Here is a 13,851-nt window from a genome sequence, read left to right as displayed (position 1 = left end):
ATTTATGGATATTATTTCTTAGTATAATAAAATATAGTCTTTAAAGGACATTCATCTAAGTTAAAGTGAACTGACTTAAAGAAAAAGAGTATGTGTATAATAGTATATAGCAGATATGTAAATATCACAAATCATACATATATGAATAATTAAAGTTTCTCTCTCCACGAAATCAAGAAGTTGTGAGTTTAAGCAGTAGACCCCAGACTTTTATATTTCAATGACCAGTAAAACATTAAAAAAAATAAAGTTAGTGATCAACATGGAGTTGCTGACCTTTTCCTGTGCTAAGAACATCACGAACAACAAAGCCTGCCCTGACCAGGTGGCTCAGTTGGCTGGCGTGTGTCTCTATATGCCAAGGTTGCTGCCCAATGGCTGTCAGGGCATATACAAGAATCAACCAATGAATTCGTAAATAAGTGGAACATCAAACTGATGTTCCTCTCTCCCTCCCGTTCTCTCTCTAAAAGCAATAAATAAATAAATAAATAAATAAATAAATAAATAAATTTTAAAAAGAACAAAACCCAAACTTATATCCATCACCATTATTTAGTAAAAATATATTTAAAATGTTTTATAACTATAAAAGTACATGTATGTTCTGTTTAAACTGTACAGAAGTATAAAAAATCATTTGCTTTCTTTTTCTGTCTGTAAAAATCTATCATGGGCATCCTTCCATACAGATCTACCTCATTTTTAAAAAGCACATTTTTAACATATATAATACATTGTTAAATATATAAGCATGTATGCATACTGACATATATATTTGTTATAAATAAATGTGGTATATTACATATTTAACTCTGTATAAAAAATATGTATAAGAAATGCGTAATCTCAGAACAAAGAACAGATCTTACCACAAAAGGACAGGTGACAACCTTACTTAGCCATTTTGGGAATCACTGACTTAGATGACCTTCCATCTCTAATTCCATAATATCCTTAGCATTTAAATGCCTTTCATTATTATCACTAACCTATATATTTAAAAAAGACAACTAGGAATCTCTTTAACATCTCCCTGGGTAGAAAATTGTAGATTGCGGAGTGCTTTTTCAGTTCTTTGATCTGTTTTGTTGCACGAGTTCATGTCTGTGCTCTGTTGATCATTCTCATTCGTTCCCTACATCACGGTTTTACCCTGGGGTCCACAGACTTCAGGGCATTCATGACAGCATGAAAACGTGATTATTTTGTATATAGTGGTACTCTGGTACTTGTCGTTTATATGTTCTCGAACTTGGGATGAGTGCTGAAACTGACCAGTATTGAACAAGTGCTGAGTGATGAAGCATTTTCTTTTGTGGGTGGCATCGTGACCCACACAAGTTCTAGCAAGTGCAACGAGCACCCAAGCATGTGCTGACTGCTAAAACATTTGTTTCTTGTCAAAATGCAATGAGTACAGGGTTTGACCAGTTCTGAGGCCGAAAAATACCAAAGTATGACTGTATTTACTGGCTTTCTGGGGGAAGAGTTTATAACTTTCTATGATCCAAAAAAGGTTAGAAACTATTGCTCTGAGAAGGTTTCTTGCTTTTGCTTTATATAAACAATTATATTATTATTGGCTTTCAAGTCCCTTACAGTGTTTTTCCTTTGGGGGGGGGGGTGGCACTTAATTTTTGGTTTACACATGATAGCTGCATGCTTCAGTTCCTTGTTCTCACCTTAATGGTCTTTTCATCAAAAACAAAAAAAATTTTCCTGTACCAGTCAGTCATATGGAATTTTAACTATTTAATTTTTTTGAGGTACAGGAAAAAAGCAAAAGACACAGAGTGGTACCCACATTGAAACTGACAGGGAAGGGAGATAACCAGCTAGAGAAAGGAAGACACACAGGAATAGATAAAAGGCCTGAGGACAGACAGAATAGGTAGGTAAAAGAAATATAGAGGAACCTGGAAACAGAGACACAAGAATGAAGAAGATAGAGAAGGATGGCAGAAAAACAGACAGGTTGGCAAGAAAAGAAAGGAGCTGACTGACAGAGAGGCAGGCAAGATCACCGAGAGGAATAGAAACATACAAACAGAAAAGAGGGGGGGCAGAGAAAGGAATAAAACAATGAAAGAAAGAAGAACAAAGTGATAATGTTTTATATTACCCCGTGCTTTATGATTTATAAAGTGCCATGACATATATTATTGCAGGCAAGGAGAATCCAGCAGACAGATGGGGTGATGGAGGGCTAAAGGCCAATCAGATAGAAGATAAGGAAGGTGGCCAATCAGAAGGAGAGGCTAGAATGGAGCCCAAGACATAGTTAAGAGGAAAGACAAAACCAAGAAAAGAGAAGTGAGAGAGGGAAAGTCAGGAGAGACACAGAGATGGAGACTAAAATCATTAAATTCAGGAATACAGGCAGTAAAAAAGCAGAAACGAAAGAACAGAGCATTGTGTATAAAAGTATTATCATTACCCTTCTGGAGAGACTTAGATAGAGGGTACATCTTTGTTTCTCCCAACAAGTTATAACACCTCCAAGATGGCAAAGGAGGGATGGAAAAGGAGACAAGTATTAGTAAGAAGCAGAGTTTTTTAGACTAGGAGGAAGACAAACTTCTTGGACAGGCATAGGTCAACAACCAAAGCGTGCTGCTGAACCTAAAAGGATCTAAATTCATATGCCTTTAAAAAATTCACATAGATGTGGGAAAGGCCAAGCAGGCCCGTATCTACTCTATGTGCATGTACGCTCAGCTTCCAAACTATCTGTACTTACTAAACTGTACCTATGTTTGCAAGATATTTTTCAGTACCACAACTGCTTTTCTCAATTAATACATACTTCAGTGATGAAGAGACAAGCAGAGGTGGCCTCTCATCAAGACAATTTATTATGCAGAGTAGGAGGTTAGGAGAAAGCCCTTCCTAAGCGCTTCTCAGGTACTGGTAGGAAAAGCACGTGACGAGCAATCAGTCAATCAAAAAGACAGAAGAGATGGTAAACACAGTGAAGTAGAAGAGTTACTGACAGACTTAACAGTGGAAGAAGCATTCAGCAGTACAAAGAGAGAAGTAGGAAGGAGTGCAGCAAAAAAGCAGGTACACATAAATATGTAGATTCTTTTCTGGAACAATATCCAAGAAATGTGAAGTAGTAAGCAACTCTGAGGAAAAGAGCTAAGGGCTAGGGGAGAAAAACAGCAATAGAGGCTTACTCTTCACAGGACACTTTTAGTACTTAAAACATTTTGTACCATGTGTCTGTACTATCTATTTAAAAGTTGATTAAAAAGTAAGAAAAATAAAATCAGGCTGATACATGGACAGCAGAACCAGCCGGGCAGACAGCACAAAGGCAGGAAGATGAAAGACTGGGAAAATGGCAAAAAGACTGAGGCAGACAGACTGAGGAAACAGAAAGACAAAAAGAAAAAGAGACAAGTGAAATGGAGGTGAGCAGTGAGAGAAGAAAAAGTAAGGGACATGGCAGGAAGGCAGATAAGACCTTGGGGCAAGGCGTTAACTGAGAAGTTTGGGGTAGAGAGTCCATCACTGTTGATGGGATGTTGAGACAGAGGAAGTGAAGGGAGAAAAAACTGGTAAGCAAAAACACTAAAGAGATACAACCATTAAACATGGAATAGCAGCAAGCAAGTAGGGTAGACAGGCAAGAAGACAGACATAAAGCGACAAGGAGAAATCATGAACTTAACTAGCATTAATAAGAGGAGAAACAAGGAGAAGGGTAAGAGAAGAGAAAAACCAAGACAGGGAACCATGCAAGGTCTGGAAGGTAGACAAACCGAGGCTAAAAAAGTGATAGAGACAGGCAGGCGGGGAGACAGATGGCTGGAGAGAGAGTGGTGGGCAAACAGCCAGAGCAGCAGACAGACAACCAGGGAGAGAAAGAGGCTGGCAGCCAGTCAGGGAGGAGCAGACCGGCAGGCAGGCAGACAGACACCATAATAGGAGTAAGCAGGTAGAGAGACAGGCGGAAACAAGGGTAGAAGAAGAAAAATCAAGAAGTCAGTAGGGAGAGAAGGGAACAGGAGAAGCAGGCAGGCAGAGGAGGAGATGGACAGGAGGAGGAATCAGGCAAATTAACAGATCCATATGCAAAGCACACTTGCAAGAATGATGAATGTTTGTACAGGAGTGCACACAGCCACCTTTAGCCACCTACACCTGCAGCTCATGGCACATGTGGCAGGCAGGCAGAGGCACTCAGCATAGAGGGAGAGGGCACAGAGGCAGAGAGACTGTGGTGCACATGTGTAGGGTTGTCAACAGGCACATGGGACAGTCTTCCTAGACACACACAGAGAGGCCAGAAAGTGGGGGGGGGGGGGGGGAGTCAGGCACACATGAAGAAGAGGCACATGCAGTCAGACCCTGGAAGACAGAAGTAAACAGAAGACAAGACATGGACAGTTACTTAGAGGTGAAAGAGCCTGAGAGTCAAAGGGATGAACGAAAAACAAAGTCTCAGTGAAAAATAAAGAAGCCCATATACAGAAAAGAAGGGAATACCCAGATGGATTAGGAAGAGACACTGAGGAGGACAGAATATAATCAAATGGAAGAGGGAGAGAAGTTAAGACTCATACAGGAATATGGGAGCACAGGCAAGAGAATTCCAAAGGCCAGGTTAAAGAAAAGATGGAAATCGATGCACAATAAAGTGTGTGCATGTGCGTGTGTGTGTGTCGGGGCAGGGGATAGGTGGCACATCAATAAAGAACACTGTAGCCTCCTAAGCAAAAATCTGCGTAGTGTTCCTTGTCACTAATACTTTCTGGTTGCTGATGACCTACCCCACCCTCTTAAGGTGCTCCTGAACACTGCAGGTTTGCTAGGTGGCTGGCAGTTATACTTAAGAAGTAGGGAAATAACCCAGGAAAGAAATGATTCCACAGATCTAGGATGGGAAGCAAGGAAAAGAGCAAAATGAGATCAAAAGAACATGAGGGAACTGGAATAACAAAAGGGTGAGAAGAACAAAAAAGGGTAGAACTGAGATAAGCTATTCACCCTCCTTTCTTTGCTAGTATTGGACAAATGGCAAATTTTATTTTACTACTTCTCTGATCAAGTCTCTGGAGGAGAAAGCTACTTTTGGACTCCTTTTCAATCTCCCATGAGATTCCTGGTACCACTTTGAAGGTAAACACGGGGTACAATTGGAAATCAAGGGTGAGAATCAGATGAAAATGTGAGTACAATCCCCTACCTCTTTCATTTTCTCAGTTCCAGTTACTTTTCTCTTTCATGGTACCTCAGTTTCTTCCACTTTACACTGGAGATCATGGAGGAAGGGAAATACACTGAAATAGGAGAAAAGAGAAAATCATTTCACAATCTTCAGACTTGACTCTTTCCCCTTTATTCTAAAAATCTGTTTTATTCACTCCTAAATTAACTTTCCAAGTCAGATGAATTTTATATTCAACAACTGGGGAAGGGAAAGGTAAGGTAAAGGAGAAAAGAGTGAAGATAAAATACACAACAATTATTAATCACTGAAAAGGCTGGGCAAAGGGGAGAATCAAACATGGACTCCTTTGAAAAAACTCAATCATTGTATCTATTCATATCTCTTCCCCCAAAAGTCACTAGGATTTCTACCACTTTTTTAAAGAAAGAAAAAAAATTCAGTATCACTTCTCACTTAAAAGATACGTATACAATTAATGCGTTTTGATTCCAATGAGGTATGTAGAAACAGAGTTATATATAAACATATATTTCATCTTTTTCCTTTTCAATGCCTGAAGGGGAAAAAAACCCTTCACATCAAACCACTCCCTTCTGAAGTATTCAGAAAAAAAAAAAGCGCTTTTCTTTAGAGAAGGGAGGTGGTGAGGAAGAGACTAGTAAAGAAAAGAAAAAAATTAAATGTAGTTGGACTAGTATCTAACTAGTTAACCTTTAACAATTTATGCTGATGTCAGACTGAGCATGAGTACTGATTAATGCCCCCCCTCAAATATTTTTTATAAGGGGGAGTTAGTCACAGCAGCCATTTTTGTTTTATGCAGAAATCCTTCATGCCCCCCCACCCGCGCGCGCGCGCGCGCACGCACACACACACACACACACACACACTCAGTACACAAGGAAAATATCTCTATTAATAATCTGTGCACTAATCAGTTATGAAAAAAGGGAGAAATTTGTGGGTTTCTGGGTAGAGGTTTGGAGATGGGGGTGTAACAGGGAGGAGAATGGGGTGGGGGTGAAAAATGAAATATTAAGCCAGCCATTTTGTTTTAAAAGGGGATTTTCCCCCCTCTCCCTTTCTTCATGGAGGGGGTGGCGGTGCTGGAGGGGGGGTTGTTTTAAAAATAATTTCAAGGCGGCCATCTTAGTGCCTCAGCTCTGAGAAATATTTCTGAGCGCCCCCCTCAGAATTTAAATATATTTAAAGTAACGGAGAGGGGGGTAGAGAGAAGTCGAAAACTTTTATATATATATATATTTTTTAATCCCCCTTTCTTGTTCTCTTGAAAGGAGAGAAGGGAAAAAAAAAAGTCTCTCCTCAATTTTTTCCAAGAAAAATTTTGGAGGTGGTTTGGCCCCCCTCCTCAGACGGCGGCCCCGAGGGTGGGGGTTTTGGAGGGGGGTGGCCCGGGGGTTTGGGGGGCTGGGGGAGGTTGAGAGGAGGAGGAGGAGGACGCCGCCGCCGAGAAGAAGGAGGAGGAGGAGGAGGAGGTGGTGGTAGCGGTGGGGGAGGCGGGCGGGCGGTGGGTGGGGGGGGGGTGGGGGGGGGGGCCAGAGCCACAGGATGGCTTCCCCTCTGAGGGACGAGGAGGAGGAGGAGGAGGAGATGGTGGTGTCGGAGGAGGAAGAAGAGGAGGAAGAAGAGGGCGACGAGGAGGAGGAGGAGGTGGAGGCGGCCGACGATGACTATGAGGACGACGACGAGGGAATACTCGGGCGCGGGCCAGGCCACGACCGGGGCCGCGACCGCCACAGCCCCCCCGACTGCCACCTCTTCCCGCCGCCGCCGCCGCCCCCGCCGCCGCCGCCGCCCCCACCTCCAGGTAAGCGGCCGCCCCGACTCACCCCCCCACCCCAGCCCGAATGGGAGCCGCCGGCGCGCGAGGCCGGGCGGGGGCGAGGCACCCACCGCGCGGCCGAACCGAGGCGAATCCGGGATGCGTAACGCCGTCTCGGGCCCGTCGCCCGCGGCGGTTCGGGCGGTCCGAGCGGTCCCGGCGGGCAGCGGCGGCGGCGGCCGCGGGGCCGGGCCTCCTCCCCTCCCCCGCCGCACCCCTCCTCCGCCGCCGCCGCCGCCGCCGCCGCCGTCGCCCCGGCTGGAGAGCGCTGGGCGCGAGCTGCGCGCGCGGACCGGGCCACTCGGTCGCGGCTTTCGGGGGAGGAGGAGGAGGAGATATTTTTTTTTTTACCCTCGGCGGGGAGGGGGTAGGCAGGAAACGGCCAAGGCGAAGCCAGGGCCCCCTCCTTGGCCGAACGAGGGACCGCGGAGACCCTGGCGGCCGGACGGCGGCGTGGGGGAGGGGCGCGTGGGGGAGGGGCGGCCGCGCGGGCACCCCTCGGGCGCCGGCCCGGGTGGGGTTGAACTGAGGTAAAGTGGGGTCTCTGCATGTGGAGCGGACCGCGGCCCTAACCATCTCCCCTCTGGAGTCGGGAAGGCAGGGGGAGCGGTGTCCATCGGACCCCCATCTGCGGGGACTTCTGTGCCCGCCAACTCAGGGGCGTGCAGTGGGGGAGGGGTCGTGTGAATGTTTGTGGGCGGCTGAGGACCAGGGGCAGGTAGTGGCCACACTCCACGCAGACCACTTCCTGGAATCACTTGCTCCTACCCCTGCTCCCCACAGCTCGTCATAGGGAGAGCAGGCACCTAGAATTGGGGAAACCAGATGCCCCCAGTTCCACCTCCTTTATCTCCTTTGCTTTGGGCTCTTTTGTGTCAAGTGCGCCTCCCCCCTCCACCCCCCATGACCCTGTCAGTCTGGGGTGGCCAAGCTGCCCAGCTGTGACTCTCACGTGGCTGCCATTCACTGTCAACTCTCTCGCTGAAACCACCCACACCCTGACCACTTTGGGGGGTGTAAACTGCCCACCCAGCTGTTCTGCAGCTTGACCATCACTCAACACTCCTCCCCGGGGATGCCAAGTCGCCGGCACTCTCTGAGCAGTTCCTCCAGTTGTGGAGGCGACAGAACGCTGCCTCGCACCAGGGGCCCAGCAATGGCCTCACTCAGACCACCCTCCTAGTGCAGTCATTTCTAGTCTTCTTTAGGATAGGCGAGCATCTTTAGGGTGTTCATACCCTCTGCTTGGGTAATGAAAGGGGATATCCACATCCCCAAGCCTCTTGGGTGCCAGGCAGCACAAATGCCCCAACTTCAAAACGTCTAACATCATGTTCTTTGCAAAACTGTCATATTGATCTCTGTGGCTTATCTGGCAACCGTCCTTTGAGGGAGTGTAGGGTGCTTTATTGGGAGGGCAGGAGGATGGTGTCTGATGGAAATAGGATAAAGCCCCCTCCACCACCACCAGATTTTTCTGAAAAAGGGAAAAGTTTTTAGGAAGTTGTGCCAGTGAGCCCATTGATTTGCAGGGGGGAAAGGAATCAAGAATTGTGGGGAGGGAGGGTGCCAGGAAAACAGCCTGAGGGGCTAAAAAGAGGGAAAGAAAGGATGTCGGGTTATGTTAGGGGATTGGCAGCTGTCACCTATTTGCATTTCGAACTTGGAATGTGGTATTTGGGTGTCTTTGATCCCAGATTTAGGTATGTGAGAGGGGAGCAGGAAGGAATCTGAGGTTGAGAAGGGTCTTTGTGTCAATACCCCCCCCCCCTTCCCTCTTTGCTTTCTGAATAGACCAGAGGAAACGTCAAATGTTTTAAAAATTCTTTATTTGAAGTGAAAACCCATCCCCTCTGTCTCCCAGGGCAATTTTATCTCCCTTTCAGCCCTCCAAGTCAAATGAGTGACCCAGATCACCCCCTTAGATGACTTTCTGAGGTAAAACTTTGGGAAAATATTTTTAGTCTGTTCATTATTTGTCTCCCTAAGTGTGGGCTAAATAACCCTTCTCTAAGGAAATTTGCTCAGGCTGCTGTCTCCCTCATCCTTTTATAGAATATGAATTTGTGCGTATTACAGATCCCTATTGTTTTTCATTCTGACTGCTTTGATTCTCACCATTTTGTTTTACATTCTTACCCAAGACCAATTTTATCCCTTCCCCCCTCTCCAGTCTCCTTACATTGTTAAACGTTTAAAATAATAGCACTCGTATTGATGGGGGAAGGGAGCAGGAAGCCTAAAACTCATTTCTTCTCCCTCCCCCTTCTGGCAAGTCTAGAGAAATAATATAACATAATATATAGATGTGATTCCTTGGGGGTGGGGGTGGGGAATGATTGTGGGTGGTGCGGAAAATTCTGGTAGTTTCTTTGCAAAAGGTCTGAAGATACAAACCCACCCCCTGCATGCAGTACGCATGTGCAGCAGGCCTATTATGGTGGTTCGTTGTGGGGGAGGGAGGGGAATTTGAGAAAAAAATAAATATATGTGTGAGAGATTGATGGTGAGATTAGAAGAAGAGGGGCGGGCGGGAGGCGAGGCTTGTTGCGAGACTCCTCCTGCTTTCTCTGGCCGCCAGGCTCCGCCTTTCGCTCCTGGCTCGCCCTCCTCCCGCGCCGTCTTCCCGAGATCTGAGCTGGGCCTGTGGGAGCGTCTGGGCTCCAGGCCAGCTTTGAGTGGCTGTGAGACAGAGGTTGGGATTTAGATTTGCCTTATTGCCCTCCCTTTCCTTTCCTCGCCATTCTACTTAGCCTTTCTCACCACCGTCGTCTTCCCAAGTTCGGAAACCTCCTGCTGGGGTTGGGAGTGGATTTAACTGGCTGCGAGGTCTCAGGGCTTGCGCCCCACCCCCGGCTAGTGGTGACCCAGGCGGTTTCCCTGATCCTTAGCCAGTTGGCCTGTTCTTGCCACTCTCAGGGCAGCCCGGTTTCCATGTCCATAATAATCTAAGCCGCTGGGGTTAGGAAGAGCTGGCTGCTGGGGCATGGCGTCTTACTGACTTCCTATTTCCTATTAGTGTTTTCACTCTGCACCCCCCCCCCATGGAGGGGAGGGGCTCGCTTTCTGCAGGCACCCAGCCGCCCCCCGCATCCCAGAGTGTCTTCCTGCAGGAGAGGACACAGGATGCAGCAGTTATGAGAAGTAGCGTTGAAGGGATTCTGAGGCAATGGAAACTGAGGCCTCAGGCATTAATTGTGGCTAATTTTCCCTTGGCTGCGATGGGAGGAAGGATTGTGTGTCCTAGAGCAAGGGGCTGGGCCAAGCCCAGGCTTTCTCCTGCTTCACAGCCACCTCTGCCAGAGCTAGACAGGTCTGGCTGGTTAGTCCAGTGCTTGCTGTGGGAGGGATGCCAATCAGGGCTCCATGTCTCTGTGTCATCAGTGTCGTCTTCTGTATGGAGTAACTCTCTGTCTCCTGAGTCTCCACAGACTGGCAGGAGTCATGGAAATGGGGCAATGGGAACAGGGAAGAACCAGTCCCAATCTCTGAAAGACATTTGGAGAGAAAGTTAGGGACCTAGCCCAGTGCAAGCAGGTATAGGCTGTCCTCGATTTGTGCTCATCAGTATGAGGGTATGCTTGTGCATTTGAGAATACATATGCAAGATGTGCCTGTGTCTATATCATTGTCTGGGTCTCCCATACTGTTTATATGTGAATGGTCAGAGTGTCTGGAACTAAATTTGGAAACCAAGGGTGAGGCCAAGGGACAGAGGATGGGGCCCCAGAGCTCTCAGAGGGCACAGGGATATAGAAATAGATTTGAAGGCAGATTCCAGGCTGCTTGAGAGGAGGATAATTAGGTAATTGTGGAGACTTCCTACTGTTGGGTTAGAGTGTGATGATGGAGCCAGACACTGATCCTGTGGGCCAGAAGTGAAAATGACCAGCTGAGAATTTCTTTTGCTCCAGGGCTGTGTTGGGGTGACAGGAGGCTGGATGATCATGTGCAGAAATACAGAGGCTTCCCTCTTCATAAAAAGGATGTCAGAGCCCCACGGTGTTAGTGTGAGAACCCAGGTGTCCACCTTTGGCTCTCCCTTCTCAGCATCTGGCTTAGGGAGCTGCCAACTTGTGTCTCCCCACTCCAAGTGTTGGGGTCAGGCCAGGCCAGCAGCTGGGCATGGCTTCCCCAGTTCCTGGGCAGGATGCCAGCTGGCTAAGTGAGGTTTGGGAAGGCAGGAGGAGCCCTGGCGGCGACTGAAAGGACCTGCCACAGTCAGAGCCCATGACCTAGAGCCTGGTCCCTTGTTAGTAGGAGGGGAGAGAAGGGAGTGGTTTGGCTGCTCTTTCCTTCTGACCGCTGACCTCTCATTCAGAACCAGAGCATTCCACTGTACTTGAAAGACTCCCTGTGTGCATCTAGTGAAGGGAGTCAAGGTTTGGAGGAGTTAATGCTGGAGTTCCTAGAGAGTGGGAAGTAGGAACTGAGGAAGTAAGGAAGGGTGAGGTTAAGGGGTGGCATAGACTGGGAATTTAGAAGCTTAGGTTTTCTGGTGCTCTTTGTTCCAAAGATAAGGATGACATTCGGCTGCTACCTTCAGCATTGGGTGTGAAGAAGAGAAAACGAGGACCCAAGAAGCAGAAGGAGAACAAACCCGGAAAACCCCGAAAACGCAAGAAGCTTGTAAGTGTTGAGGACTCCTGTCTCCGCAGTAACACTCGGGAGACCCATTCCCAGGGACCTAAATGTTTTCTGGTCCTGATTACCAGTTGGGGAGGATCCTGAATTCAGGGAAGGCTGATTTTCTCTCCCCGCTCTTGCTGGCCTGTATCTCATGTATCACTCACTACAACCTAGGGAAGAGCCCAGTTTTCTATGTGACTTGCTTTGGCAGCAGAGAGAAGCAGTTGAAAGAACAGGCTTTGGAGGTAGATTGCATGAATTTGGAGCTCAGCAATACTCTGCTTTCTTGGGCAATTTATTTAGCTATCTGTGCCTCAGTTTCCTCATCTGCCAAAAAAAAAAAAAGTGAATAAAAATAGATTAGTTACTGTCTCATAGGATTGTTGTCAAAATTAAAAGAGATAATATGTGTTATGTGCTAAGAACAGTTCCTGGCACATGGTAGGGCTGAAGAAATGTTATTTTTATTTCTCTTCTTTAGGACAGTGAAGAGGAATTTGGCTCTGAGCGAGATGAGTACAGAGAGAAATCAGAGAGTGGAGGCAGTGAATATGGAACTGGACCAGGTCGGAAGCGGAGACGGAAGCACCGGGAAAAAAAGGAGAAAAAGACAAAGCGGCGGAAAAAGGGAGAGGGAGATGGGGGACAAAAGGTGAGTAGGATTAGGGAGTAAGGGGGAGAAATCAGTATTAAAGACAGGTATGAGAAGGGAGAGCCCCGAGGGGAGGGGTGGTTGCTAAGTAGAGAAGCTGTAATAGATGAAGGGTGGGGATTGGGCTGGGGAATGGAACATAAAGCCCTAAAGCCCAGGGAAGCTGGTGGGTAGGTAGAGAAGCCATGTGGGGGGCCTCGGGTAGGAGCTAGAGAGGCACCCCCCTTACCAAAGCCTGGTCTTTCCCAGCAGGTAGAACAGAAGTCATCAGCAACGCTGCTTCTGACCTGGGGCCTGGAGGATGTGGAGCATGTGTTCTCTGAGGAGGATTACCACACACTTACCAACTACAAAGCCTTTAGCCAGTTCATGAGGTATGGTGGGACTGGAGAGTCCTTGAGAACACCTTTTGTTTGGGCGAGGCCTTGGCCCCTATGGAATCTGATAAAAGCTAAGAACTGATATCCAGAGAAATTCACAGCACATACACACACAATTCCACACGCAATTTTGGTGAATTCCTAGACTTCTAAGGCTCCAAGGACCCCATTCAGGGACGCTTCGTGGTTGGGGGTGGTGTCATAATGCCAGGACTAAGTTAGAAAATGCTCTGCAAAGAAAAGTGACAAAACATAGTGAAGACTGATAGCCTTTCTTGCTCCAAGAGTTCCAGTTTCCCTTACATGACTTCTCTCTAGACTGAAGCTGAGAGATAACATCAGCATTCTCAATTTTCTTTGCTCAGTTATCAAGTTCTCAGCCCCTACCTTCGGCCCCAGTGTAATGGAGGATGCATTACTAGCATCAGGATGCATTGCTGAGCTTCAGTGGCTCCCAAGTAAAGTGTAAAATAGCAGAGATGCCTTTTAGGGAGCAGGCACTTGAACATAGCAACTCAGCTCTCTGGAGTCAGCCTACTGAGGTTCAGGTCCTGGTATCATCTTGGGCAAGGTACTCCTTTAATCTATGGTTTCACATCTCTAAAATAAGGATATCACAGTACGTATCTCATACAAGTCTTTTGGGGATTTCATGAGATAATGAATGGAAAGCCCAGTGAAATCAGTGCCTGGCTCCTAGGGAGCATTCAATTCCTGGTAGCTGTTATTAGTACTATTGTCTCACCTACCTCACTGCTAAAGACAGTGCTGTTGTTAGCACCATGGTCACCGATGTTCCCAGAAGAGCCTATCACCCCACTGCAGAGGGAACAATGTGGCCTATCAGGCTCCACCTGATGGGATCTTTCATTGGGGTCCATGGAACTTGTTAGAAGATAGCAACTCATAGTATTATTATTCATAGAATGAAATAAGATAATGTGTATGAAAGTATTTTATGAACTGTAAAGTAATACTCAAAGCGTTTTTATTGATGTCATTTTTTATATTCTGTGCACTTAAATTTTTTGTTTTTTTCTATTTCTTTCTTGGAATACTTTTTCTTTAACCTTTTTTTCTTTTCAAAGCCTTTTTATTTTCAATTTGATTTTTTTAAAAGATTTTATTTATTTTTAGAGAGAGGGAAAGGGAGGGAGAAAGAGAG

At 46.7% G+C, this 13,851-nt stretch overlaps 2 protein-coding genes across 10 annotated transcripts in view; one reads left to right on the top strand and one right to left on the bottom strand.

Moving 5' to 3' along the window:
* Positions 1-7,243, bottom strand: part of NAA38 (N-alpha-acetyltransferase 38, NatC auxiliary subunit) — a 24,384-nt gene extending 17,141 nt beyond the window's left edge. The window contains exons 1-2 of the mRNA XM_054575712.1: positions 7,097-7,243; positions 5,198-5,291 (exon numbers count right to left, since the gene is read on the bottom strand). Of these exons, the coding sequence (XP_054431687.1) occupies positions 5,198-5,206 (9 nt within the window). The 5' untranslated portion in view covers positions 5,207-5,291; positions 7,097-7,243. The remainder of the gene's footprint in view (positions 1-5,197; positions 5,292-7,096) is intronic.
* The window catches only part of CHD3 (chromodomain helicase DNA binding protein 3), a 25,362-nt gene continuing 18,262 nt past the window's right edge, over positions 6,752-13,851 (top strand). For 8 of the 9 annotated variants that reach the window (XM_054575704.1, XM_054575705.1, XM_054575707.1 and 5 more), the window contains exons 1-4: positions 6,752-7,010; positions 11,542-11,654; positions 12,136-12,306; positions 12,556-12,680. In XM_054575704.1, the coding sequence (XP_054431679.1) occupies positions 6,752-7,010; positions 11,542-11,654; positions 12,136-12,306; positions 12,556-12,680 (668 nt within the window). The remainder of the gene's footprint in view (positions 7,011-11,541; positions 11,655-12,135; positions 12,307-12,555; positions 12,681-13,851) is intronic. The other variant, XM_054575703.1, reaches the window with a different exon arrangement.

The sequence above is a fragment of the Pteronotus mesoamericanus genome, unplaced genomic scaffold, assembly GCF_021234165.1.
Source record: "Pteronotus mesoamericanus isolate MK-2021 breed Mesoamerican mustached bat unplaced genomic scaffold, CSHL_Meso_final contig_317, whole genome shotgun sequence".
In the NCBI taxonomy this organism is placed as follows: Eukaryota; Metazoa; Chordata; class Mammalia; order Chiroptera; family Mormoopidae; genus Pteronotus; species Pteronotus mesoamericanus.
Note: the sequence above shows the minus strand (reverse complement) of the source record. Positions and strands in the feature narration are given on the sequence as shown.